This window comes from Pezoporus wallicus, unplaced genomic scaffold (assembly GCF_028554395.1).
Source record: "Pezoporus wallicus isolate ANWC-B61680 ecotype Strahan unplaced genomic scaffold, APGP_CSIRO_Pwel_v1 contig_736, whole genome shotgun sequence".
NCBI lineage: Eukaryota > Metazoa > Chordata > Aves > Psittaciformes > Psittacidae > Pezoporus > Pezoporus wallicus.
The window spans coordinates 833,804-861,376 of NW_026639744.1; the positions used below are offsets into that span (position 1 = coordinate 833,804).

General features: G+C 38.9%; 2 protein-coding genes across 21 annotated transcripts in view; one reads left to right on the forward strand and one right to left on the reverse strand.

The window, feature by feature from the left end:
* RIF1 (replication timing regulatory factor 1) overlaps positions 1-2,112 on the forward strand; it is a 34,393-nt gene extending 32,281 nt beyond the window's left edge. For all 3 annotated transcript variants that reach the window (XM_057415619.1, XM_057415620.1, XM_057415621.1), the window contains 3 exons: positions 488-641; positions 920-1,028; positions 1,884-2,112. In XM_057415619.1, the coding sequence (XP_057271602.1) occupies positions 488-641; positions 920-1,028; positions 1,884-2,104 (484 nt within the window). In that variant the 3' untranslated portion in view covers positions 2,105-2,112. The remainder of the gene's footprint in view (positions 1-487; positions 642-919; positions 1,029-1,883) is intronic.
* A 1,712-nt stretch (positions 2,113-3,824) lies between these two features.
* The window catches only part of NEB (nebulin), a 124,703-nt gene continuing 100,954 nt past the window's right edge, over positions 3,825-27,573 (reverse strand). For 4 of the 18 annotated variants that reach the window (XM_057415572.1, XM_057415556.1, XM_057415557.1 and 1 more), the window contains 26 exons: positions 26,687-26,797; positions 26,137-26,247; positions 24,398-24,511; positions 24,154-24,258; positions 23,599-23,703; positions 22,913-23,017; positions 22,006-22,098; positions 19,282-19,374; positions 17,887-17,979; positions 17,315-17,407; positions 15,901-15,993; positions 15,308-15,400; positions 13,951-14,043; positions 13,060-13,152; positions 12,358-12,450; positions 11,655-11,747; positions 11,036-11,128; positions 9,979-10,071; positions 9,596-9,688; positions 9,222-9,314; positions 8,020-8,127; positions 7,517-7,700; positions 6,964-7,056; positions 5,797-5,943; positions 5,395-5,504; positions 3,825-4,678 (listed from right to left, as the gene is read on the reverse strand). In XM_057415572.1, coding sequence (XP_057271555.1) covers positions 4,505-4,678; positions 5,395-5,504; positions 5,797-5,943; positions 6,964-7,056; positions 7,517-7,700; positions 8,020-8,127; positions 9,222-9,314; positions 9,596-9,688; positions 9,979-10,071; positions 11,036-11,128; positions 11,655-11,747; positions 12,358-12,450; positions 13,060-13,152; positions 13,951-14,043; positions 15,308-15,400; positions 15,901-15,993; positions 17,315-17,407; positions 17,887-17,979; positions 19,282-19,374; positions 22,006-22,098; positions 22,913-23,017; positions 23,599-23,703; positions 24,154-24,258; positions 24,398-24,511; positions 26,137-26,247; positions 26,687-26,797 — 2,769 coding nt within the window. In that variant the 3' untranslated portion in view covers positions 3,825-4,504. The remainder of the gene's footprint in view (positions 4,679-5,394; positions 5,505-5,796; positions 5,944-6,963; positions 7,057-7,516; positions 7,701-8,019; positions 8,128-9,221; positions 9,315-9,595; positions 9,689-9,978; positions 10,072-11,035; positions 11,129-11,654; positions 11,748-12,357; positions 12,451-13,059; positions 13,153-13,950; positions 14,044-15,307; positions 15,401-15,900; positions 15,994-17,314; positions 17,408-17,886; positions 17,980-19,281; positions 19,375-22,005; positions 22,099-22,912; positions 23,018-23,598; positions 23,704-24,153; positions 24,259-24,397; positions 24,512-26,136; positions 26,248-26,686; positions 26,798-27,573) is intronic. The other 14 variants (XM_057415567.1, XM_057415575.1, XM_057415571.1 and 11 more) reach the window with 12 other exon arrangements.

Sequence of the window (27,573 nt, forward strand, 5' to 3'; positions counted from 1 at the left end):
CCAGAAGCTTTCTCCACTTCACATGACAGAGCAGACCGATCTTAGTGATCATCTGCAGCAAAGCAGCTGGAGCTTTCTGTGTCCTGAAGGAGAAGCAAGATTTTGGAAAAAGCCCTACATTTCAAATGCAGAAAGGCTGGGTGCTCAGCTAGTTTGAGTTACAGCCTGAATTTTGGTAATTTATCATGACAAATTATAGACATGCAGTGGGAGTTGCTCAGAACGGCTGTGGCTAGGGTGTTCAGCTCCTTTTCATTTCACTCCTGTTAAATGCGAGTTGGCTTTAGAATGCTAGTCACTGATGGATGTAGGATAAGCTGCAGAAGGGTGTGCCTCTGCAGCCAGGACATCGTTTGCATCTTGTTTTTTCCTTCACTTATGTGAATGTGAACCAGCATTCATATAAGATTCCTTTCTCCCCACCATGCCAGGCAGAAAGAACTTGAATTCCAGATAATAATCCATTTTTCCTTCTCCCCTGCTGCAGTGCCAGAGGCTTGGGGCAGCTTATTCGAGCAAAGAACATTAAGACAGTGGGTGATCTGAGTACTTTGACAGCATCAGAAATCAAAACTCTTCCCATCCGCTCTCCGAAAATTTCCAATGTTAAAAGAGCTCTGAAAGGCTATCACGAGCAACAGGTAAAGTTTAATTTTAGTACACAAAAAGCAAGTATTGGCCTAATGAACTGCTAATCCATCATGAGGAATAACAGGCTTTTTTCCCCATTAGAAATAGCACTTTAAAACGTTAACCTCTACCTGTCACAGTCACCTGGGAATTTAAGGTACAGAAGACTTGGCTACAATATTATTAACAGGAATAATGATTGTATTTATTATGAGGTTAAAACATGCCCCACCATGTATTTTTTTTTCCTTGAAAATGCATTTTTTGTTCTTTCCCAAAAATTCTTCAGGTAAAATCTCGAGGATTTGAGGAAATGGCAGTGCTTGAAGACACAGAAAAGGCCATAAATAACATAGAAGATAAATCTCTTTCTGTAGATGAAGAAAAACTTGCAACAGGTACATATTGCCAGGTTTTGCTTAGGATTGGGGTGTTTCCGCTGTATTGCTGCTTTCATTCTCCTAATGGGACCATTTGATTTTTTTTTAACTATTACAGATATTAGCACCTTAGATGGGTGTTTGAGGTAGCCACTTTATGACGTGCTGTGGCAATGGCTTTTTAAAGCCTGCTACATATTTTGAGGGAAGGATGCTGGTTTTCTCTAAATAAGCTTGCATAAGCATGAAAAGAACCAATTAGGCAGGGCTCTAAGTACTTAAGTTTCTGAATCCAGCATGTTCTGTCCTGAGCTGTTTAATGGTGTAGTAACTGCTATGCTTCTGGGCATGCACAAAAACAAGCAAGATGAAGCAGAGGTAGTTCAGTGGTGTCTCATCTGGAGGGAGTGGAAGAGGAGGGGGTTAATTCCCTGGATACCCAGTTTGGAGTTGGTTGCCTAGCTTTTCATTTGAATTCTCCCATGTATTTTTGGAGTTTGACCTGGTAGCTCAGAGGAAACCGACATTTGTGCTTCCTACAAGATACCTGAACCATTTGTTTACCTAGAAAACAGAACTGATCGGTAACTTCTCAGCTGCCTATGTCAGAGTTGGCCCTTGGGATAACTCATCTGGCACTGGCAGTATCTGAATCAAATACTTTCATGTCTATCCTTAGTTTTATTGTACATAGGGTAAAGAAGGGTAGGGTGGAGTCCTGAGGGCTGCATCTGTCAGAAGCTCTTGTGTGGGACAAATACTTTATAGACTGCTTGAATATATTATTTAGTACAAAAGAAGCTGTAACGTAACTCTGCCTAGGTTTAAATGCAGACTAGCAGACTGCCCTGCCCTGCTGTCCTTCCTTTTCAGATTTGATTGAACCCATTGTCGTGAATACAAATGACCATCCCGCAGCAGATCTGATGAGCCGGATTGATGCACTTGCTGCTCAGCTGAGCACTGAAGACCTTCACAGCTATTCAGGCAGCCAGCTTTTTGAGATGCAAGAAAAACTTGTTGGCATGACAAACTGTATCATGAAGAATTTGCAGTCTCGCTGGAAGTCGCCACCCCATGAAAGTTCGGATTAGGTGCATATCATCCCCCCCCCCCTTTTTTTTTTTTTGTGGGTTGTTTGCTTTTAGGGTTTTGGGTTTTTTTTTATTCGTTGTTGTAATTTGTGGGATTGCTTATTCCTTATTAGAGGTATTTGTATTGTATTGCTATGCATATTTCTTTCGGGTAGTGAAAGAAAACTTGACAAAATTGTGCAATAGCAAAGACTGTGAAACCAAACCAACAGAGTAGTTACTTTTTTCAAATCTGAAGTGTTCTTACTGCTACAAACTCGTGGTACTCGGTAAGAGGTTGATCTCATGGCTCCACTCGCCTGCTACCCCTCTTGGCTTCCTCTGAAGCTGTTGAAACCCTGACAGAGAGCAGCAATCTCTCAGCACACCATTTTGTATAGAGATAATATGTGCTTAATTCCATACCCCAGCAACAGTCCAGGAGCCTGGCATTTGACAGCCAGGGGACGTCTATTTTTGCATGTATTTTTCTAAGAATCACACTAAGAAGCTGATAATGAAATGTGCCCTTACAGGCAAGAGACTTTGCAGAATCTCTCAGGCTTTTCCCCATATTCTTTGTTTGCAGCAGTTCTCCTTTTGTAGAGAAGACTTTCTTTTGGAAATGGATAAATTTGACAAGATCTCTTTGTATATTGTGTACAGACTTACAGCAAATGTTGGTTAATAATTTATGATGTTGAGTTTTAATTGCGTGGAATGCATTGCTGCTTCTCAGAGACCTTCAGAGAGAGTTCTCGGTTTTTACTCTGGAAATCTGATTTGTATATAGTGTTCTGTAGCTATCAAAATGAATGTTTATTGAAAGGAATTGCTGCAACTGGTTTTAGAATTTACACATGGACAAATAAAAGAGCAGATGGTTCCCAAACTTGTTAATGGTATGGTTTTGGTTTGTTGTTTTTTCCCTTCGTTGTGTTTAGCCCTCCCTGAGCATTGCTTTGGATCCACAAGCTGGGAGAGCTGAACTGCGTTAAGGTAGGAGCAGGTCCTTGAGGACCTGGCAGTGTCTTGTCATCAGAACTCTCAATATTCTTTGCCCTGTTCATGCACCTCATGAAGACAGCAAATGGGACAAAGAGGTGCCTTGGGGCTGTGACATGAACAGTGCCAGAGATGAGTTGTCGGCAGGTTCTCTTGGTTTCTTGAAAATGTTATTTTGATTCCAGCTCTGTCTCCTCAGGCTTGTTCAACTCTAGTGCCTAGTGCTCTGCACAGATAAGGATCTTCCTAACATATCTCGAAAGGGTGTTAACAAACATCTTTGTTTAACTAACAAACTTCCTTCAGCATTGGCAGCAATCCTGAATCCCACATCGAGGAAGGACGTTTCCCTCTCAAGTTGGCTGCGTATACCATGACATGTCATGAATTCCCTTTGAACTCTGAATTCCTCAGAGTTCATGTTGCAGTTCCTTCTGCTGCTGACCTGTTCTTAATCTTTAGTCTATCCTGGACACAGTATACAGTGATTTCTTACTTCCTTCTTTCTTGGCAACCAGCTGGCACCAGCTGCTTCAGTAGAGGAAGCCAATAACCATTGTGTTCAGATATGATACGATACAACTTGTCTGGCTTCATCCAGAGACCCTCAGTTTCTTGTGGCTGTTGTATCCTCCACCGCCTCCTGGGTTCTTTCCTTTAATAGTTTTCTGAACAAAGCCAGTTTGCTGTGAGATTGATTCCCACTCTACAGCATGAGTGAATAAAGCACGCACACTGCAGAAATGTTAGCTTTATTTAGGCACTAATTTACAGGTAATAACAGCTTTTGACCCCAGAACAGTTGCATGAAAATCACATGCACAAGAGCTCAGCAAGCAGAAGGAGAGGCTTTCAGGTTGGGGTTTGGTTACCCCCCCAAACCCCAGATAAATGTTGGTTTGAGATACTAAGCTTAAATATTGCTTATATGGAAAAGAAGTGAACAAATTCAAACATTTTAGAATAGCTCAAGAAAATACTCTCTCTATAGAGAATGAATAAAGTAATATTTGGTAATCTTAGTCATAAGTACGTGTGGAAAACTTTGGAGACACTGAGCTGGATTGTGTTCTGGCATAGTTAAATGCATGATGGTGTGTGGTGCTTGAAAGATCCAGGCAATATTTTAGAAATGTAGTTGTGGGGTTTTTTGGCATTGGAAGAAATACTGTTCTGAGCAGTGCCTGGTAGTGTGCTTACAGGTAATTTTCAAATACGTTTTGGAAGGATGTTTCAAGAGTATTTTGCTCTGCAGTTACTTTTTTCCCACACACAGTTCATAAGGCGCTATCAACATGGAAGACATTAAGGCACTCTGGAGAAAGCTTTACAAACCCTTTCCTAAGGCTCTTGTCTTGAGCAGAGCCGGTGAGTCCATACCATGCTGATGCGCTTTATGGGAAGATACGGTTGGGTTTAGACAGCTTCTACGTAGTTGGCTGGCAGCATGCCAGTCTTGCCTGTTCTCTGGACGGTGCCATACATCCAGCCTTCATCAATGGATTGTACATTTACAATTGTGTCACCATCTTTGAAGGAAACTTCATCAGAATCAGCTGCCATATAGTCATACATGGCCCGGTAGGTCTTCTGTCAGGTGTAAGAAAGGGGGCAGAAAAGAGGGCAAAAAAAGGAGACATGTTTATAGTCCTGCTGTCAGCACTGATGGACATTGTTGGTGAGAAAAATGTAAAAGCAGGCTAAGGGCAAGTTATGCTTCAACTTATTTCAGTACTCTTAACAGTATTTCTGATGGCAGCATCTGCCTGGCCAAAATCTCCTGTCTTCAGATCACAAAACATTTCTTCTCAATAGCTAAATAAATACCTCAATTATCCAGGTCTCACAGTACCTTGGGTTACAGCCTTTGTGCTTTGGCAACACTGAGGCTGAACATGTCTGTAGTGTATTTGAGCAGCTATTGGCTCCAGGTAGCTCCAGCCATAACTTTTAAGTTATTGCCTCCCAGCAGATCTTGTGGGGAGACAATGCTATACCTATCTTCATGTAGCTTCTCCAAGACTCAATCTCAAGAGTAGGAAGAAGTGTTAAAGTTTTCAAGAACAGGGGAGGGTCTGTCCCACTCCAATGACTTTACACCTTCACTGGGGTTTGTACCAAGCTTCGGCCCAGTGAGTAGCCTGTGGCCAACTTGGTCTTGGAAGCATGGTCTGAGGCATGATGTGGAGAATACGCCATCAGCTCTTGAAGACCTCCGGGGCTGTGCGCTTTTGGCAGGTACTCGTATGAACTTCTGCAGTAAGCCGGGAATGTGTGTCTTAGTACAACCGAACGGTGTTACTTACCCCAGCAGTAGATGGGTGAGAGGGAACGGATGATACTGTCGTTTGCTGGGTAGCAACTGACGATGACCGTTGTTGCGGCAACTCTATGGTTTTAGTGTGCTTGTAGCCCACTACAAAAGGAAAATAAAGTTTGTATTGTTTATTACACAGTTGGCAGTAAGGTCAGAGTTGCTCTGAATAAAGACCATGGGTGGGTCATTAGGTGGGTCAAATCTGAAACACAATTTTGCAGCTGTTGGTTGTTTCCATAGCTCCACATTTTGCAGGTGTACTTACGTGCTATTCCCTGGCTAAAGGGATTACTCAACATGAGCCAATGTCCAGCATTTCCCCACCAGATGGCCTGGATACTATGTGTCCCCATAGGGCAGTAAGTACGTAGCAAGTTTGTTCTCCTCCTACCTGTTGTAGTGGCAAAGAGGCCCCCACTGCTGTAGTAGGATAAATGTTGATCCACACCATCTGAGGGTTCAGACTTCTCATCGCCACCACTGAGGCTCAAGGCACTGGCAGAGCGGGAGTGCTCCCGGCTTCGGCGCTGGGCTTGGACTGCAAGGAGGAAGCAGGGGGAACCAATTTACATCTTCGTTTTGTAAGGAGATGCACACGTAAAAATACATGTGGATATAAATATGTACATGCATGCACACACAAACATATACATAGGTTACTTTGTATATACACACACGCATATTCTGTAGAAATACCCAAAGCTCTCCACTGTTGCTGCCGAAGTTGTGCTTAGAGTAGAAAACTGACACAGGCCCACACGCTAAGCAGGATTGGTTAGTGTATTGTACGAAGTTCATGGAAAAGAGCATGTGAGTTAATCACAGTATTTTTATGGTTACTCAGTGGTATTTGCCATTCTAAAAGTCTATGGGCAACATGCTGAAGTTCTACTCAGAAAGGCACAGTTATGTCCTTGTTAATATTCAGGTTTTTTTTTCTTTCTCCCACTTCCTTCCCTTTAGTGGTAGCTGCTTCCAGAATTTTTATTTCAATTATCCCATGCTTTCCTTATCAGTTGACAGAGCTGAGCCATGTCGAAGACTGTGGTTTCTATCATTCAGGATGCACTTCAAATAATTAGCAAGAAAGGAGCTTAAACAAACCGAAAAGGTAACTGAGGAACAGTATTTTTAGTTATTTAAAAAGGAAGCGCACGTTACAGGTAAGCCACTGCATCATGCTATCTGTGGATCGAACACCCCTCTCCATGCCTGTGTTAGATCACTTATATATAAGATTAACATAGTTTTTGAGAAATGAGCTATATTAAACAGCTAGCTGCATTCATGGAGCTAGCACAAATATATGTATACTGCTGAGGAGGAGCCATAGACAATTTTTCCTCTAGTTAACAGTTCTCACAAGAACTGTGTCCCTCTGTAACATTTGAAATCTTGTCTCTGTTTAAGTCAGCACACAACACTACACTTGCATTCTTGCACAGGTGGAGCGTGAACCTGTACTTTAGTGTCCCCAAGCTGTCGGCTTTACTTGGTTGGATTTGCACAAGTACAAAACCTATTTTGCACAAACAGCACTACAGCCTATGGAACAAACCAGAGATCATATGTAAGCTTCTGGACTGAATATTGTCTTCTGCTGGGTCATAGTCAAAGACTGACCCGGGATTAGTGCGCCACACACGAAGACCTGCAAGAAAAAGGGCATCTTCTGAGGAGATGCTGTAGCTCAAGCAGCTTTCAGAACTTGAGCAGCACATCTGTCCCAAAAAGGAGTAAAAGCATATCAGAAAAGGGCAAGCAGTATATGTCATCATAAATCTCAAACCTATAGCACAGATTATTCTTAATTTATTTATTACATAATCTACATCAGTGAGGTATTTCTCTAGTATGCATGGTGATGGAAACTAAAAATGTAAGAGATGTAAATCCAGCATTACGTTAATAAATTTGGGCAGAATGGGACAGGCAGATGACAGACGATTTACAGCTGCTATTTTTGCAATGGACTGATAAAAACATCATCTTCAACTAATGATAAGTTTGATTTGGTGCGGCTAATCTTAAATGCTACAACTCATCCCGGTCAGCTTGTGCTTTGTGTAAATGAAGTACCTGAATTGTTATAAAACCTAGGTTCTGCTTACCTGTGAGAGTCTCTTGATCCTGGTCCACGCGCTTTCGCTCCATTTCCACTACTCGCCGTTGGATGCCCCTGTAGCTAATGTCACTGAAGTCCTGCATGTTCTTCTTCACGCGTTCTGTAATGGGGTCAGTAACTACAGGTGTGAAACTACCTTTGCTTTTCTCAAACTCTTCATGGTATTTCACCTGCAATTTAAAATGAAGTGTCTGTTCTCTGTAGCTTAGATGAGTAGTTTTTATTCCTGCTCACCTCAGGTAAATTTCTAGTAGAGAGGTGCACTGCTGTTTAGAACTTCTGTTTTCTCTAGTCCAGGAACAATGAGAGAGCCTAACCCCAAACACCCCTCTCCTGCAGTCACTCTTTAGCACTTAATCTACTTGGGTAACTAGGCTTGGTATCTGTACATTGTGCTCAGGTTGCCAACCCCAGAATGTCTCAGCAACAAGGTTATGTTCTTATTTACATCACTTGCCAAGTTAGAAATACATCTATAAATGGTCTTACTGTAGAGATGTTTTTCTGGGTCTCTCGCACCCGCCGCATCTCAGGTGTATCCAGTACATATGCAGCTTTGCCTTGTACTTGTTTTCGGAAACTGTCTGAATAAAGAACCTGCCAAATGAGAAAAGGGAAGTGAGAACAAGGCACCAAACTACTGCGTCATGAGGAATGAGCTGTACTGAAGCAACCTCGCAAAGAAGGGGCAGGGGAAAGCAGCAGGATCTATACTGGTGAATAACATTAGAATGCAAAACAAAATTATTCTTCATAATTATATGAGATATGGACAGCTCTGGCCTTGATGCCAAACATTCCTTTTTTCTTATTAAAAGAGCCTTGTCTTTTTAACCTTGTAAGAACAGGTAGAGTTTATAATGCAGTAATAGTGGTCCAGGTACTATTTTCATATATTTGACCTGCACCTCACTGGCAGTTACCAGTGTGGAACATACAACATAATTAGACCTGCATTTTTCACTGATATGCCATAATTTTTACTGGGTTTGTAGGGTTTCTTTTTTTTTGTTACAACAGTCACATCATACTTCTTTACACATCTGCAGATAGTTTATTACTGGATTTATCAAGCCATGACAAAATTAAAGGCCAGGCTGGATGGAGCTTTGAGCAACCAGGTGTAGTGGAAGGTGTCCCTGCCCATGGCAGGGGATTGGAACTATATGGTCTTTAAGGTTCTTTCCAACCCAAACCTAAGTTCCTATGATCTTATGTATATAAACATTTACAATGGGGTATTTCAGGATTTGCCTCTGGAGTAACAGGTTAGTAAAACAGGGCCTAAAGGCCATTTCCAGATTCATCATGTGTTAATACAGAACATCAGCAATCTAACATAGCATACTGTTACTGAAGAGCAATCATTTTATATGCCATGCAGTGTAAGACAATAAAACCAGAACATATTTGCAAGACTTGAAGGTAATATATGTTATTTGAAATTCAACTGTTGTTTAAAAATACCCTCCAAACTAAAGCAGCTAATCACACAGAAAGACTTGCTCAGCTGCTGTGGAAAGTAAAAAGCAAGCATTAAATGATTTTATTTTAGTATGGTTACTTCATACTTCCAAACTAGGTAGCTAGGTAGTCATGTTAACATCTGCATTGTTCATCTGAGTAAGGATTTCAAGGATTGAAATGTTACTTTTAAAAATATTGTCATGTATTGACTGAATAGAACATACCGAGCTGATGTTTTCCTGATTGCGTTTAGCTCTCTCCATCTCTGGAGTCATTGGTGTTGGAGTTCCTTTTGCCAGATGTTCCTTGTACAAAACCTACAGTGTGCAAAAAGGTGTCCACAAATCAGACTGGAGTAAGTCATAGCTCATTCTGTAAATGGTGTTATTGATTAAGCATACTCATCACTGCAGGGATAGAAAAGATCTTGGGAAATAAAGCATCTAAAAAAGTTATTTGCTAGAGCAAAAGGTAAAAACCAAAGGGAAAAATAGGCGAAAGTAAGGAAAACTGAGAAAATAAGGCTAAGTTAGAAGTGGAGGTTTTGTTCAGAGTGGTTATTTTTAATATAAGGTGCTTGTCTGTCTTCTTTCAATACCGAGCTAATCTGTTCTTGATTGCGTTTGACTCTCTCCATCTCTGGAGTAACCGGAGTGGGGGTTGCCTTCCCTAAGCCTTCTTTGTATACAACCTACAGAGCACAAAGTAACTCAAAGTCACAAATGTACAAATTAAAAGCTGTAACATTACTGGGTTTAGAGTAAACACCATTCATTATGACAGAAAAAAATAAAAGGGTCATAGGGAAAATAGTATTAAAAAGTTAATTCACAAAAAAATTGCTTAAATAATATAATTTTAAGAAATTACTTTCTATGTTTGAGGGAAGAAAACTAGAGGGTTGGTTAAAACCAGGCAGACTTAAGTTATTTAGAAAAAAAATGCTCTATCATATCCTTTTTTACATCTTTCAGACAATACCGAGCTAATGTGTTCTTGATTGCGTTTGACTCTCTCCATCTCTGGAGTCAGAGGGGTGGGGGTTGCTCTCCCCAGGTTTTCTTTGTACAACACCTGTGGGATACAGAAGATGTATCCAGTATCTTAACCCTGCACACACACACCCCCCCAATCAAAAGGATTTGAACACAAATTATTACTTTGTTATCAAATTTCAAAAGAAGTCACAACTGATTATGATACACAGCACTGCACAAAAGGCAAACATCTACTGCTGTAAGGAAGGGTAAGAAAAATAAACTGTAAAAGGAAAGCTTGTTATTTTTTTGGTTAACAAAGACAGGCTCTATCCAGCTATAACTTTGACAATGGCCTGGGGAAGCTGCCCATGGACCTAGAGAACTAGTGAAGAAATGCTTTACCTGATGTTTTGCCTGTATGTGAAGCAATCTGTGACCTTTTGGGAGGGAGTCGTCTTGTCACACTTATATTGGGCAGACAAATACAGAAGGGTGTTGAGGATGGGTGTCTGGTATCGCTGCACAATTACACCTACCTATCTCCCCCAACCACGAGGCCACCTAAAAGCCCTTGCTGATACACCACCCAGAACAGTTAACAGCCTTGTTCCTTTTGTGTCATTCTGGTCAAGGCATCCCAAGTCACATGTCAGAGCAATGCAGTCTCACATGGCTCTGAGACATGGGGGTTTTAGGGTGGAGTACTGGTTTCCTGTTAGTCTGTGTTTGCTAAAGTCAAATATCCCTGAGAAGCCAATGAAAGCTCAAACACTGCACAGACAGATCAACCTGAATATCTTCAACAAAGGTTGCTAAGCTTTTAATATTGTCTGGATAGAGCCCACAGGTACATAAACTACATTGCAGAAAAGGCCTAAATTTCTGGATCAAACTGTTAACACTAAAGTAATTTTGTTTTAGGAGAGGAGCAATTAAATGGCAGAAAGAAATATACCTATCTTTTAAATTAGAATCAATCTTCAGTAGATAGTTAGCGTGTTACTTTATTAAGATATAAGCATGAAGATAAAAAAAGAAATATATCTATTTTAAGGTACCGAGCTAATGATTTCTTGGTTCCGTTTCACTCTCTCCATCTCTGGAGTGATTGGTGTTGGGGTCACTTTCCCCACATTTTCTTTGTACAAAACCTACAGGATACAAGGGAGTATCCAAATGTGATTTAAAAGGTACCATCACAAAAAAAAACAAAACACCACCCAAACCCAAAAACTAAAACAAGACCAAACCAACATACAACATGGCTTTTGAATCATTACACTTAGAAAGGGTTAGGCTTGGGGCATAATGCTTCTCCCAAAAGAAGCAATGGGAGCTTTGCCATCAATCCACTTGAATGCAGAAGTGGACCCTGCATGGAGTCAACACTGTCTGCTTGTAGTAAGAAAGGGTTAAAAAAATTTGCACATAGATTATATCCATAAAAAAAAAAAAAAGGCAAACCTAGTTCTAGTAAAATCCTGCTTCAGACAGTGTTAAATAGAAGACATGATTAAAAAGAAGGTATCACTTGTTTGTCAGCACAGAAGGTAGGAGGTTTATGCTACACGACAGATTTGTCTTCTGAAGTTAGAAAGCACAGCTTACTAAATGCTGCAGTTACAATATTAAACACGTCATTCACATCCTTAGGAACTGGTTTCCTGTTAAAAATACCGAGCTAATGATTTCTTGATTGCGTTTAACTCTTTCCATCTCGGGAGTGACAGGTGTTGGGGTTGCTTTCCCTATGTTCTCTTTATACAACACCTATGAGACATAAGAAAGGAGCCAAAGAAAGCAACAATAAATAAAAAGCTATCCATAGAAAAAATTCAAGCCCAAGGCATATTTTTCTTGTATTTATTTTCTCAGGACCTACGCAGTGCATATATTTTTAAAGAAGGTACTTAGCAGTATTTTGCTAGAGAAGTAGGGTTTAGCATACTGGCTTTTTAACATAAGATCACTCATATACGTATGTAAGTATATATATATATACACACACTTGTATAAGTACTGCATAAATGAGACCACAAAAATACCATATGGACGTGTTGAGGATTCCATGAACATGTAAATTACAATTTTTCTTTTTAAAAGAATGTCAGTACTGCAGAGAAAATGAGTGGAGTTTGTTAAGTGATTTTAGGATTAGAACAGGATATTAAAATCACTCTTGGAAAACAACAAAAACTCTTACCAAGTTAAAGTCACCACTGTAAACCACACAAGATGTGAGTAAGAAATAAGCACTTCTGTAAGCTGCTTTAGAGCTATGGCTGACATTATTTTGGAACTAGCGTTACAGCGTCCATTTATTAAAACTGTTAAAATGTTCTTTTAAATAAAGGGAACTTTTTTTTTCTTAGCAAAGTACCGAGCTACAGATTTCTTGATTGCGTTTGACCCTCTCCATCTCTGGAGTGATAGGAGTGGGGGTCCCAGTCCCCACGCTCTCTTTGTACAACACCTGTGTAGCAACAAGAAGCATCCAAGAACATAATCACAACTCAATAATAATTACATCCAACATGAAGTCAAATATTTGAAACTGTGGTAGCTCAGTCTGCTCTAATGCGCTCCAAAGCTACCCCTGAAAGCAATGAAGGCTGGATTGCACCTTGAGGGTCTGGAGGCAAAAAGATCTATGGTTTTATCCTAGCAGATGCCACAAATCCAACACAAAAGCCTCTAACATCAAATACATTTTCATGGCGGAGGAGGGCTTTTAGCCACCACTGAAACCTGCCAGAAAGTCAGACACACACCACCACCCCCTTCCATCTATAACAGCATTAAAAAAGGAAAATTATGGGATTTAAGAAAACAAACAAACAAAAAAACACATATAAAAGTTGGAAGAGGGAGCAAAATGGTTAAAAATACTTAGGATAATGTAAATAATCACATATATGATGAAGTGGTAAGTCAGTAACATTGGAAAATATAGGGAAGAAGAAAGGATGTTTTATGAGTTGATTAAATGGAAGTAAGGAGTGGAATTGTTCATTTTTAATAAATGTTAAGAAGTTCCATTTAAGTGGAGTTAAAGGGAATCTACTTTTCCTCCACAAAATACCGAGCTAATGTGTTCTTGATTGCGTTTGACTCTCTCAAGCTCAGGAGTGACAGGTATTGGGGTTCCTGTCCCCAGATCCTCTTTGTACAACACCTGTGGAGTAACACGGCTGTATTAAAAAACAAAAAGAGGAACAAGCAAACGACAATAACACGCAGCTTGTGAGAAAACCAACTGAATGTTTTTCAAAGTTGCTCCTAGCCAAAGCTTGGAATAAAAGAGAAAAATTAAAATGCTTTTCAACACTATACAGCTAAATGCTAACACTCCACAATGCCTTTTGGGCGGAACCTAGAATACCTTCTCTCTTTGCTTCTCAGGAGCTATATAGAAAAACTGTCTGTGTAACAGTAGACCAGTAAAGACCTCCTAAATGAAGAAGTTATCAAATGCAACACAAAAGGAACAAAGAAATCAATTCTCTTTCATTTACTCATTCCATAAACATCACAGCAGATGACGCTAGCGTGTGTATTAGAGCACTGTTATACTGAGGTCACAGCCATGGATTTGTACTGGGCACAGAACTATTTAGTTCTCATATAGAAAGTAAGTAAAATCAGGGAAAAAGAACCAAAACAGCATCACACAAAACAAAAGTAAGGATTGTTGTGATTAAGAAAAGGAAAACAGTGTATTTTTAAGAAGAAAAAAATTATAATCAAGCTGAAAGGAAAGGTAGAATTAAAAGTTATTAAGAGGATGTCATAAAAAAAGAGGAACAAGAAAGATGTAAGTAACAATTACGGAGGAAGAAAAGATCTCAAAGGGACCAGATATTATTTTTGGTGTAAGTTGATTATAGGAGAAAGAAAAAAATTTTTTTGTTGTGTTAAAATTATTTTTAAATAGATTAAAAGGGAATTTTCTGCTTTTCAAATTGAAAAATACCGAGCTAATGTGTTCTTGATTGCGTTTGACTCTTTCAATCTCAGGAGTGACAGGTGTTGGGGTTCCTGTCCCCAGATCCTCTTTGTACAACACCTGCGGGGCAACATGGCTGCATTAAAAAAAAGAAAAAGGAACAAGCAAACCACAGTACCACTCTGTTTGCTGAGAGAACATGCAGAACATGAGAGATGCTTTTCTGAGATGCCCAGAATAAATACAGGGATTAAAAAGATCCATAAAAATAATAAACTAGTTTAAAACTCTGAAGACAGAGTTACACACTGATAAATCAGTATGACTTCTACTAGAATGCTAGAATACCTTCCTGACTGAAGTGCTTCTCAAGGTGGACATTTAAAACTGGTGAATAATTAGAAGACTGAAGTCTTATATAAATGATAATGAAGTATATTATCATCTCTTCCCCAGCAGTGAGGCAAAACTTTTCCTGACTGTACTTGAGCCATTGGAAAACTAGGTCGTAGTCCACCTTCCTAGAAGCTTTTCTGTACACACATGCACCCACCCTTCAACAAAAAGTCATCCATTCCCTGAGTGAAACAGTACTCGTCATCCAGAGTTTATCATCACAGAATCTAGCTTGCATATTACAGGAAGGATACAGAGACATGATCATAATAAAGGTATATGTGTGAAAATAGTACCTTAGAAATCGTAATTGCTACTGCTTTCCTATCATACATGACACTTTTATCACCCAGACAAACAGGCTAATGTTACTAACTCATTTTTTTTACCCTGCAAACCTGTGGTCCCAACAAATCTAGAGCGGTTTACAGCAGCTGCAGATTTGGGCCACTCTCTCTGTGCAACAACATGAAAGACTCAAGAAAAGAAGGCGGCATCAAATACAATGCAGAAGGAATAAAGACATCAATTTCATTTCATTTACCAGTTCCATAAACATCAGCACAGGTTACACTGGCATGTATCAGAGCACTGTTATCCTGAGGTCATGTCCACTGATTTGTATCAGGCAATAAATAGTTTAGTTTTTATATGCGGTAAAACCAGGGTGGGGAAAAACCCAACAACCAAGGATTGAAGTGATTAACAAAAGCAAAAGCAGATATTAAAGAGAAATAAATATGTTCAGAGTAAAAAGGAAGATGGGAAAATGGAATCTAAAAGTTATTAGTAAGATGATCCAATCAAAACAAAGTAACAAACTACAGAGGCAAAAAAATGTCAAAACACGGGGAACAGGGTATTCTTTCTTGTGTAAACTGGTTACAGGGAAATACAAGAGGGGTTGGGTTTTTTTGTGTGTGTGTGTTAAAATTATTTGCAAATAGATTAAAAGGGAAAATGCTGCTTTTCAAATTAAAAAAAATACCGAGCTAAAGTTCTCTTGATTGCGTTTGACTCTCTCAATCTCAGGAGTGACAGGTGTTGGGGTTCCTGTCCCCAGATCCTCTTTGTACAACACCTGCAGGGTAACATGGGAGTTCAAATAAAGTTAAGTCCAAAAAAATCCCAACTGTACTTGACGGAGGTAACACACATCCTTTTTATGCCAAATAAATATACCAGAAAGCAGGAAAAATTAGGAAGTATAAACCAGTTAGCAAGTATGGTAAATTTAGAGGAAGTCTTCTCATAGCTAGAAACCTGTATCCTAATCCTTAGATATGCTTCCACAGAATAAGAAAGCATTAGAGGAATGGAATTAAGCAAATAAAAACCCCAGTGTTTTTTAAAAATGCAAAACGCCTTAAGCTTCACCAAAAAGAAATTCAAGGACATGAAGCATCAAGTGTTATAACAAAAATATTTAAAAAAATAAGTATATAAAATACAATGACTAAAATATATAACAGCAGAAAGGGGATGTTTCTATGTTTATAGGTTAATTGGAGGAAGCGGAAAATCCACAAGTGTTAAATAGTTACAGGGAACTTTTTTTTTCTTAAATGAGGAAAAAAATACCGAGCTAAAGTTTTCTTGGTTGCGTTTGACCCTTTCCATCTCAGGAGTGACAGGTACTGGGGTTCCAATGCCCAGCCCCTCTTTGTACAACACCTGTGCCACAACAGGGAGCGTTAAAAAGTAAAACAAAAAAACACAACAGGAAAGGAAAGAAAGGAAAGGAAAGGAAAGGAAAGGAAAGGAAAGGAAAGGAAAGGAAAGGAAAGGAAAGGAAAGGAAAGGAAAGGAAAGGAAAGGAAAGGAAAGGAAAGGAAAGGAAAGGAAAGGAAAGGAAAGGAAAGGAAAGGAAAGGAAAGGAAAGGAAAGGAAAGGAAAAGAGGAGGACAGAGAGAGAAGACAAGTAATTTAACATAGTGAAACTTCAAAATATGAAAAATAGAGCTTTGTCAGCCCTGTTCAAAGGCTAGCAAAAAACCTCAATGAAAATAATCTGCTAATATTACTGTGAAGTTTGTTGTCATCTCACTTGGGGGCACACAAGGAATGCCAGCAAGAACTGCAGGAGTTTTCTGTTACCTGAAAACTCACTTGCAAAGGAGGTTTTTTTACTCAAACAAAAGATCTGGCATAAGCAGCTTTGCCTCTAAGACTTCTAAATAAGCTCACCAGCATAACAGAGAGCTGCCACGACCTCAGAGACAATTAACATAGCAAAACATTTAACAACAGTGGCTTGTCTGAACTCTCCTATTAATTTCAAGTCAGGACTGAATTTCCTATCTGTCATGACTGAATTGGGTCACAGTGAGTCAAACTGACTTGAAAGTCACTCTAATTGAAACAAATACAGAACAAAATAATGACATAATGGTCATTTGACTGGAATGTGTTAGGAGTAGAAACAGTTTGGACAGAATTCATTACTACGGTAGTCTTTTCTTATATATGCAACTTTAGTCTTCTTTTTTTCATACTGCAGTGATACGATGATGCCACCCAGGTTTTCTTACAAAGACCTGTAGGATACTTAAAGCACCCACCCCAGCAAAACCAGGAAAAGAGACAGCACACACAAGTTACATTAGGTTGCTTTGCTTCAGGAAGGGTTAAGAGTTCATTTTTCGTTTGCAGTGCACCCAGTGTGGGGAGTCTGAAGACTGTTAGAAGGATTGACTTTGTTATTGAAGAGGAGAATGATATCACTCAGACTACTACTATTTCACTCGGAAGAAAAATAAGGTACTGCTTAACTGCTTTAAGTAAACAAGGTTAGGATCTCACAGCTGGTACAATCTAATGACCACTAAGTTAGATTGAGTGAAAAAACATAAGGATACTGACAGAGGTTTAGTGATTTGATTAAAAAAGGGTTGTTCAAAGTTCAACAAATAATTGAAACAAAAACGTAATATGGAGGAGTTAAAGGGACTTGATTTGCATTGGAAATGGTAGGGTTTGTTTTATTGAGCAATACCGAGCTAATGTTCTCTTGATTACGTTTGACTCTCTCCATCTCTGGAGTAACCGATGTTGGGATGCCAGTCCCTAAGCCCTCTTTGTATAACACCTGTGAGGTACAAGAAAGTTTCCACAAAAACAAGAAAAAGAAAAAAACCAAACAAAACCCCCAAAACACTCTACATAGGCAAACCCATTAAATCTGACTATTTTGTGAGTTATGTTTAGCATTAGGGTCACTTCTTAGTTAATTCACACTTGCTCTAGAGGCAAATATTAAGGAAGAGGCTGATGGTTGATTATTCTATATATGACTACAGACAGTAGAAGATAAAGAGTTAAGAAAACCAAACATGGAGAAAAACACCATGTTAATTTCACAGCTACTTCCAGGTTGGTTCTTAAAAGAAACATGTAAAGTTGTAAATCATCAAAAAAAGTTCAAACACAAACAGGTGGAATACAAAGGAGTTAAAAATGTTGCCAAGGAAAAGACAGAAGAAGGGTGAGATTCCAACCCGCTGAAGAAAAACAGATTATATGTTAGGGTGTTATGCAAAAATAAGCCGTTATGATTTTTTTAAATACCGAGCTAATGTGTTCTTGATTGCGTTTGACTCTCTCTATTTCTGGAGTGACAGGTGTTGGGATACCTGTCCCTAGGTCCTCTTTGTACAACACCTGCAGAACACAAGCACCCAGCAAGGTGAGAAGATCACATTCCTGCCATAATAACTACAGTATATTTGGACAGATAATTTACCTGGTTTACAGGTAAATAATAATCTGCGATTATACATAAATATATGCACAATTTATTTTACTCAGTGTACATCTTTATAAGCACAGCCAACAGCTCAGCAAAGAAATTAATGTCTGCTGTGTGAGCTCAGCAAAGAACTTAATGTCTGTGTTCAATGCCTGAACCCACTGAAGTCAATGGAATACTTCATTTCAGTAGGACACAAGTTTAAATCTTCTGCTAACCTGGCATGAAAGGTAGGTAGGCTCTTCTTTCCATCTTAGTTTAGGAAATGTAACAGTATTACTTTTCAGGCAGTCAGCACTAATGGAAGCTATTTTTATGGTGTTAACAAATAGTTCAACCTTTTATAGACATGTTTAATACAAAAATACTCTGTAGTGGGCTCTATCTCTTTTTGCTTTTTGTGACTGTTTGTTTCAAACAGTACTATTTTACTTCAGTCTAGGTCTCTAGTAAGAAAAAACAATAGAGTTTTAGCTGTCATATTATTAGCTTTGTTTTGTAATTGTTTGATTAAAAAAAAAAGTGCATTTTTCATTAAGAGTCACATAGGCAGTGCTAAAAAAAAGGTTAACAAAAACCAAAACCCAAAAGAAAAAACCTCAGAAGAACACTGTTTGCTATGATTGAAACAATGAAAAAATACAAAAATAAATCAATCACAGCATGAGAAAAAAAAATATGTAAAAGGTTCAAAAAATGAAGAATCTTTTGAAAAAAACATTGTGCAGAAAGTACCAATAATTGCAAGACCATATCCTGACTCAATTCTGTATGCAGAGATCAAAGTAAAGCAGCCATGGTGCCAAATGAGGGAAGCATGTTGTGCTTTCAAATCCACACTCCCCTAGGTAAGGGAAGAGCCAATACTGCTTTCACTTACAACGGTCACTAGGGTTTTGCGACTACAAAAAAGGTTCCCATTATTTTTTCCACAAAGTTCTGTCTAGCTGATCCATTTTTTCAGACTAATTTGTAAGACATCTTGGTATTTTTTGTTTCTAGTTCTGTGTTTAGAAAAGGTCAGAAAAGTAATACAGGAAATGGCTGATTGTAATGATTCCTGCAAAAATTCATATATTTAAACTATCTGCTGCTGAATATAGGGATTTAAGAGAGCTGTTCTTTTTTTCAGAAAAAAATACCCACAAACACCACCAAAGGCTGGAGCTTGAGCTCTCCGAGTATACAGGTTAATAGAAAATATCGGCTATTACCGAACTGATGTGCTTCTGTGTCTCCTTGACACGCTTCACTTCTGGAAGATCAGGAATTGGAGTTCCTTTCCCAATACTCTCCTTGTATTTAACCTGCGAAGGCAAAGACATTAGAGAAAGGTAAAAGGATTTAGATTAAAGGACAGCTGACACGCGTATGCATAACAAGTTACATGAATAAAGAAACTTAAGTCTTTTACACTTAAACTCCTTCAGATCTCAGGTACTAAATGTATTTCGATAGAAAGAAATAATCAAGGAACCTTCTATTCCAGTTACCTAATAGGTAACTCTGCCACACCTCTACAAAGCACTTTAACAACCACTAGCGTAAAAAAGCAGCAACTTGTTTGAGGCAGAATTTTTCAACTGAAGCTTAAAATTTGGGTATCTGTCTCCCAGGAGCTTCATTTCAGCAAGAACCACCCCCTGATCCAAACCAACTGAATCATTTCAAGATTTCTTACACAGAGTTCCAAAAAACTGTGATATTAAAAATTTAACATAATTTCTGAAAATTTTAGCATAATGGCATTGAAAAGAGCACCTAAATGCACATGTGGATACATAAAGAGCATTGTACTGATCTCATAAAGACTGAGAATTTAAAAGATCTCCTTGGCTTTACGATGAGCAGTGCGGCTTCCCATCGTCTTTACAAGCCATGTGTCAGAAGGCAATGTTAGCTGTTGACAAGACATCACTGTGAAGAGCTCTTCACTAAAAGAGTTTCCTAACACCAGGTGTAAATAACTTTGCACCTGATACCATTTGGTCTTTCTACCTTCAACAAAAACAAGAGTCATCATATAAGATTTTAACAACTGCAGTGCATTTCTACTTCAGCATAACAAAAAAAAAAAAAAAAAAATATTTCACAAGAACTTTAGCATGAAGCAAATTGGCCGAAATGTTAGCATCTTTTATACTGAGCATTCAAAAAACCATGAAAAAGATTTACAAGTTTCGAAAGAAAATACATACAATTATTCCAACTGTAGTGTGCTACAATTTTTTACAGAGTATGAAAGTTTTCCAAGACATGCTTTAGTAAGGCTCTTGACACTGTTTGCCTAGCATCTTCACAGACAAGCTAACAATGAATGGGTTACAAGTAAGTGCAAACAGCCTGAACAGCCAGGTCCAGAGCATTTTGACCAGTGGCTCAAGGGCCAGTCGTAGGCAAGTCACCAATGGTGTACCCCGGGTCAGTACTGGGGCCAATACTGTTTAACATCCTCACGAGAGACCTGAATGCCCAGAGTGCACCCTCAGCAAGTTTGAAAATGACACCAAGCTGTGAGGATTGGCTGATGCATCCAAGGGTTGTGGTGCCACCCAGAGGGACTTCAACAGGCTGGAGAAATGAGCTGAGAGGCATCTTGTGACGTTCAGTGGGGGGAAATGCAAAGTCCTGCAATGGGGGAGGAATAGCCCCGGGCTGGAGTACATGCTGAGGGCTAACTGCCTGGGAAGCACCTTTGCAGAGAAGGATCTTGGGAACCTGGCAGACAACTAGCTGACCGTTAGCCAGCAATGTACCCTCTTGGCAAAGGCCAACAGCATCCCTGGCTGCATTAAGACAGGCACTGCCAGCAGGTTAACCGAGCGGATCCTTCCCCTTTACTCAGCAATGGTGAGGCCATATCTGGAATTCTGTCTCCAGTTCTGGGCTTGCCAGTACAAGAAAGACTTAATGGAGCAAGTGCAGCATGGAACTACAAAGATGAGTAAGAGACAGGAGCATCTTTGATATGGGAAGAGGCCTAGAGGGCTGGGACTCTTCAGCCTGAAGAAGAGTATGCGCAGGGGGAAATTATCAATGTGTATAACACTACACATTACAAGGGCATGTAGGGATAGGACAAGGGGGAATGGCTTTAAACTGAAAAAGGGTAGATTTAGATTAGATCTTAGGAAGAAGCTCTTTTCTATGCAGGTGGTGAGGCACTGGCAGAGGCTGCCCAGAAAAGCTGTGCCTGCCCCATCCCTGGCAGTGTTCGAGGCCAGGTTGGACAAGGCTTTGAGCAACATGGTCTAGTGGAAGGTATTCCTGCCTATGCAGGGGGATTGGAACTAGATGATCTTTAAGATCACTTGCAGCCCAAACCATTCTGTGGTGATTCTATGAAATACCTAGTGAGAAGAAATGAAGAAGAGAGAGCTACTTTTCCTGGAAGTGTTCAGTGACAGGACAAGAGGTAATAGGCACAAATTAAAAAATAGAAAATTCAGTCTGGACACAGGAAAACACTTCTTTACTGGGAGGGTGGTCAGTCACTGGAACAGGTTGCCCAGAGAGGTTGTGGAGTCTTCATCCTTTGAGATAGTCAAAACTCAAATGGACGTGGTCCCAGACAACCTTCCCTAGCTGATTCTGCTTGAAGGGTTTTGAGTAGACAATCTTAAGAGTCACTTCAACCCTAAATAATTATTTGATTCTGTGCTAAATATACTATGTTTGGGATGAGATTAAAACCATGCCAAGAGCTTTCAAGTTTTAGAAATGAATTGTAAGTAACAAATTAAATGTTAATTATCAGAAAGATTACTGTTTAAGTAACAAGAATAGGGAAAAACTTTTAGAAAGTATCCCTCAGCTGGATGGATTATTGCCAAACCACTGTTAGCAACATTTCAAGAAATAAGGGGGGGGGGAGGGAGGAATATATTATTTCAAGTTGAATTAGCACTGGTAGAGTATTAAAAATCAATTCTTTGTACCGAGCTGATTGCATCCTGGGTTCGTTTAACTCTCTGCATCTCTGGTGTCTTTTCAATAGTAGTTCCAGTTCCAATATCTTCTTTATATAAAATCTTAATATTTAGAATGAAGACAACAAGGTTAAGCGTACAAAACACAACATTCTTTCTAATAGCACATGAATACAGGCTCATGACAGTGATTTGAACACAACAGTGCAGACCATTAAAGCCAACTTGGAGCCTCATCTTTAGTTACTGCCTTACTACATATCTGCAGACTGTCTTACTATACAACTGCCCTTTGTGCAAAAAGGGGCTGAGCATTTGTATTTGTAGCACATTTTCAAGTAGAGTATCAAAATATTTGTAGGCTAATTTTAGGACTGAAGACTAGTATTTGCTCTATTTTTTTCCTTTTCTAATTTGCTTTAGTATGTTTTACACAAATGTCTTCCACTTAGTTATTCACTATGCTAATGGAGCTAGTGGCAAAACAATACAGCAGACTTCAAGCACTTCATGGTAACACATGAAATGTAAAACAGGCCAGGCAGACAGCTCACTTATCACTGAAAGAAGGCAACTGCCACAGAACAATACAGTACTCACATGGTAACAGGACAAAAGAAAGGTGGATACTAGTAACATCAATTTAAATACAGGATTGACTAACTATATCACAGCTGTGAATATGTGAATATGCGCAATCAGGGCACTCTACAAAAAACAGTAGTTAAAAAGGGGCAGCAAACGCCAGCTAAATCTACTTAAAGTATGATTAGTTTTGTTTGAAAAAGTTCTTATAAGCATTCAAGCTGATCAAGAACATAAACACCTGTAAGATAAGAGCCCAAAATGGTTAATTTATTAAGTACATTAAACTGTATTTTTTGCAATGAGAACTGAAAACAGAAGGTAACTATACCGAGCTGAAATTCTTCTGGTTTTCTTTCACACGCAGCATTTCTGGTGTGTCTTGTACAACTGTAACTTTTCCTTTACTGTTCTGAAGGTCCCACTGGTACTGAAGCTGTTGAAAAAGTTAAAATAAAATGTCAAATGTTGACTCCATGCCTTAAAAATTTACTTACAGAGTTTTCTTTGAAGATGAGGAAAAAAAGGTACACCTCATAAGGTCATTTTAACACCACCATTAGTGGTACTACACTTAAAGGTATTCTCATTTAAATTAGCAGTAGCAGATCCTTAACTGAAAAATTTTGAAAGGCGCCAGACTGTCTCAACAATGCAAATCAAAGATTTCAACTCAGGTTGTGGAGTTCTATTACTGACCACAGAGTCTTGGAAGTAGCCCGATTGACAACAAAGGACAAATTCTGTAAGCATAATTCTCTATCACTTGCAAAGGAATTGTCAGAGGCTGCAGAAGAAAGTTTTCTTCAAAACTGTTAACAGCATCATTTTGGTTCCCTTTGTAATGCATATGTGGGGTGCTGCATACACAACAGACCCTCTAATTGAAGATTCCTGAAAATAGGAAGCAGCCTAGTTGGGATTACAGAGTGATATCGGGACCTGATTAAATGAAAAGAAAAAAACAGATTTTTCACGATTTGACAGTAACAGTGGTTTTTTTATTTATATACATACTGTGCTGAAGTTCTTCTGATTCTCACGGACTCTCTGTATTTCTGGTGTGTCTGCTACAGGCACATAGTAAGGCATGCTCTTTTCTGCGTCTTCTTTATACTTTTTCTGATGGTAAATACAAAATACATTCCATTAATACAAAAATAGTAATAAACAATCTGGCATTACTTATTGTTGCATAATGTCCATCTTTATGGAAAAGTGAGTACCTCTGGGTCTGATACAAATTCAGATTATGCCTCTGTGTAAGATTTATTTTAAACATTAAGTTACTAAGGAGTATGAAAACTAAGCTAAATCTACTTAGAACAAAATTAGCTTTGGTATTGCAAAAGCAATATAAATTATTGTTTCCTTTTATACAGTATTAAAATAAATTATTTTCATTATCAAAATGGAATTCTAGAGTAAGAGATGTCACATCACAGCTCTAGAGAAATCTGTTTTCTGGTGCATCTCCTGAACATCGGGACAGGTAGTCATTCAAGTGCTCCAAATTAGTATCCCCTCAAGGTTCCCACATGAACAATGATTAAATTGCTTCATTCAAGATACCTGGCTTGAAAGGTTCTTGACCTGCTGGGCATGAATAATCTCCGGAGTATCGACAACACTGGTGTAGTTGGCTTTCTCCATTTCTGCCAACTGTTTGTATTTGATCTGTTGGGGAAAGCTCACATTTAGGTGCCTTTATCATATATTGACAACAATTTTCATTTGGCTTAATCAGAAAAAAACTGTTAATAAATTTTCCTTTAAAAAAGTCATCAGATATGATACATGCGGTATTCACACAGACCTGGCTGGCAATGTCAGTGGCATTCTTTGCTCTCACAAAATCTGGTGTCTCCAAAGCCAGTTCTGTCAGACCTTTCCCTCTGATTTCTAATTCCAAGGCTTTTTTGTACTCTTTCTGCAGATGAAGACAGTAAATAGATACCTTGTCAATACGAACCAAATACCTTTAGCACCTCAGCTAGTTTAATGGCCACACAAAAACCAGGAATACTACTAATACAAACTCACAATTAAACACATAAATGATGTCACTAAAGTGTCTACTTTATGACTGAAATCTTAAGAACAAACAGCCCCACTTCAGCAGTAAATGGTGCACACTACAGGCCAGCTGTATTAAGGTCACTCTTCCAACACCAGTAATCTCAAAGTGTGATTTCCTTTAGGTGATCAGCAATTCATGCAAAACTGTAACTTGAACAGAGGAGAAGCAACAGAGAACGAGCAGTGTATGAAATGCATGTAGTAGTGAAGAGTGGTCCCAGATGTTTCAAACTGAGCATGTCGAAAAAAATGCAAGGTGTCAGGATTCTCTGTGACATTTGGGGCCCTTTGGAATGGATACCCTCCTTAAAAACTCAGTGCTGTAGCAGCCACCCTTCCCAAACAGATCTTCCAGTAAGGTCTAAAAGATTAATATTGTACAGATTGGTATAATTCATACTGGACAGGGTGCTGAGACATCTAGTCTAGGTCAAGTTGCCTAGAAAGGTTGGACTAGATGATCTTTGAGGTCTCTTCCAGCGTAGTATTCTATAATTCTACGATTCATATCTCTCTATGCCAACTCTGCTGAATTTAGCTGAATACATCTGTAATATTCTGGTAACAAAATACAGGCTCCTTGAATAACTCAAAACCTCTGCACTACTGAGTACAAAATGCTGTTGTAAGGATGTTTGTCTTCAAAGTATTTTGTTAAGAAGCAAAATCAGAAGTAACACTAAAAAGTTACTTTTTTTCACCTTTCAGGCTGATGATGATGATAAGGCTCCTAAAATATGAACTAGTCTTATCCCACGAAGGCAATCACCCTGAAATACTTATTATACCAGTCCACCATACAAATAAAGCAGCTGTTAGGTTTGCATCCTGACTGCTGGCCACCTTTCTGTGTCAAAGTGGGGAAGACTGCCTCAGCCATCAGCCCAACAGCTGCCAACTGGGCATCAATTCTGGGCAGGGGGAAGAGCTCATGAGAATGGCTGGTGTTTCTGACATGCTCATCAAGCATAAAGCATGATAAAAAAATAGCTCTTTCCTGCACAGCATACCTCCCAAAGCAGGAGCATGCCAGTCTGGTTCTGTCACTGTAGTCCTTTTCTGATCTCTCACTTTTGCTTCTTGTTTCCACAGCCCTGGTCCTTAGTTTCTAATCCTTGGTTAAGCGCTCCTGACCCAAGATGCTTAAGTTTACACAACTGACAAACTGATACCTCTGATTCTTATGCTTAGCCCTGCTGCATCACAGTGCTGGCTTTGTCCATCCCTTGACAATTGATCACAGCACCTATTTCCCACCTATATTCCTGATAGGAACTACAAAGCTAAAAAAGTACTCACGTAAAAGTTCAGGCTCACAGCTTTATCCTTAGTCAACCACATACTTTTTCTTTTTTTTTTTCCCCAAGAGTTTCTAGGGAGTTATAAAGTTCATACTGGTGTTACACAGCCATAAGCGTTTGTCAGTTGGAGGTTATTACATCCATTCAGTTATTTTCTAAATAGCTTTTGGAATACCTCGTTCAGGATTTGAGTTGCATTCTTTGCTCTTAGCATGTCTGGAGTCTCTTCTAAAGAGGTTAGTCCTTTGCCTTTGACACCTTCCTCCAGATCCTTCCTGTACTCTTTCTGCAGAAGAAAGAACATGAAAACTGCAAAACCAGACTAAAAAGAGTTCTATATTCCACAACTTTGTTGCAAAAAAAATTTCAGCAAACAAAAACAAAACCACCAAAAATTTCAAATGAAAAAAAATTTTTTGAAACAAAAAAGAATATCCCATAGGGTTATATAACAACTACTACAACAGAATAGAGTGTGGTAATTATTGTTTAAGATAAATTGCAAAGGCGCACACACATATACACCCCGCCATGTAACAGTTAGACTGATGTATGCCAGAAAGGATGCAGCAAATACAAATACAGTTACTGAACAGTAACAAATTAGATCACAAAATATATGGAATCATGCTTAATGTGAATGGTTAGGAAAAAGAAAGCAGTGAAGAACTGCTTAGTGGAATTATTTAACTTGACAGAGGAAAGAAGCACAGAATAACTGCTACCTCGCTTGCTATTTTGGTTGCGTATTTGACGTGTAATAAGGATGGTGTAACCTCCAAGCCAGTAAGGTTTCTGCCCTTAATGTTCTCTTCAAAGTCCTTCTTATATTCTTTCTAATGAGAGTAAAAAAAAGCCAAAACAAAAAAACCACACAAAATCCCAAATTGCAAATATTTCTTATATTATTTTTAGTTACACAAGAAACTACTGGGAGGATGGAGCAGTGGTTTTGTATTAATGTCACAGTCAATGCCGTGGGCATGTAGAGCAATAAATCCTGTTTCTACTAAAGCCAATGAACCAGCTCATGACTTTCAATGGAAATATGACCTGACCCTGCTTTTTTTTTTAATCTTTTTCTACTTAGTTGTACATGCCAAGAAAATGTTCAATGGAAACACTCAAACATAATGACTTTTGGCTGTATACAACTGTTTCTCAGCATGTGCAAGCCTTCATCTGTCACAGAACAAGACTGCAAACAGAAAACAACTGCTTGAGGAAATAGAATTACAAGTCAGTGAAGAACACTATGACACCAGAAACAAAGACGAAATAAATAGGTTTCTCAAAGACAGAGATCTAAGGTGAAAAAAATAACCAGGGTACTTTCTGTGGACTATGATGATAACTGACACACATACTCTTGTTGCATATTTTAAGTGAAATGAATTTCATATTACATTTCTTCTAAAGACTCGAAGACTTGCTTAAGCTTCATTTACTGACAGCTTCTTGATGAAAAATTACAGATGATACTTCAGCATGACATGGGAAAGCTTCATGGATTTTGAATGTAGTATTTCTTAACCAATATAAAGAAATGTGATACAGCTATATTTTTTCAGTCTATCAGCATGCACGAGATGCAAGGATAATTGCCTAAGTC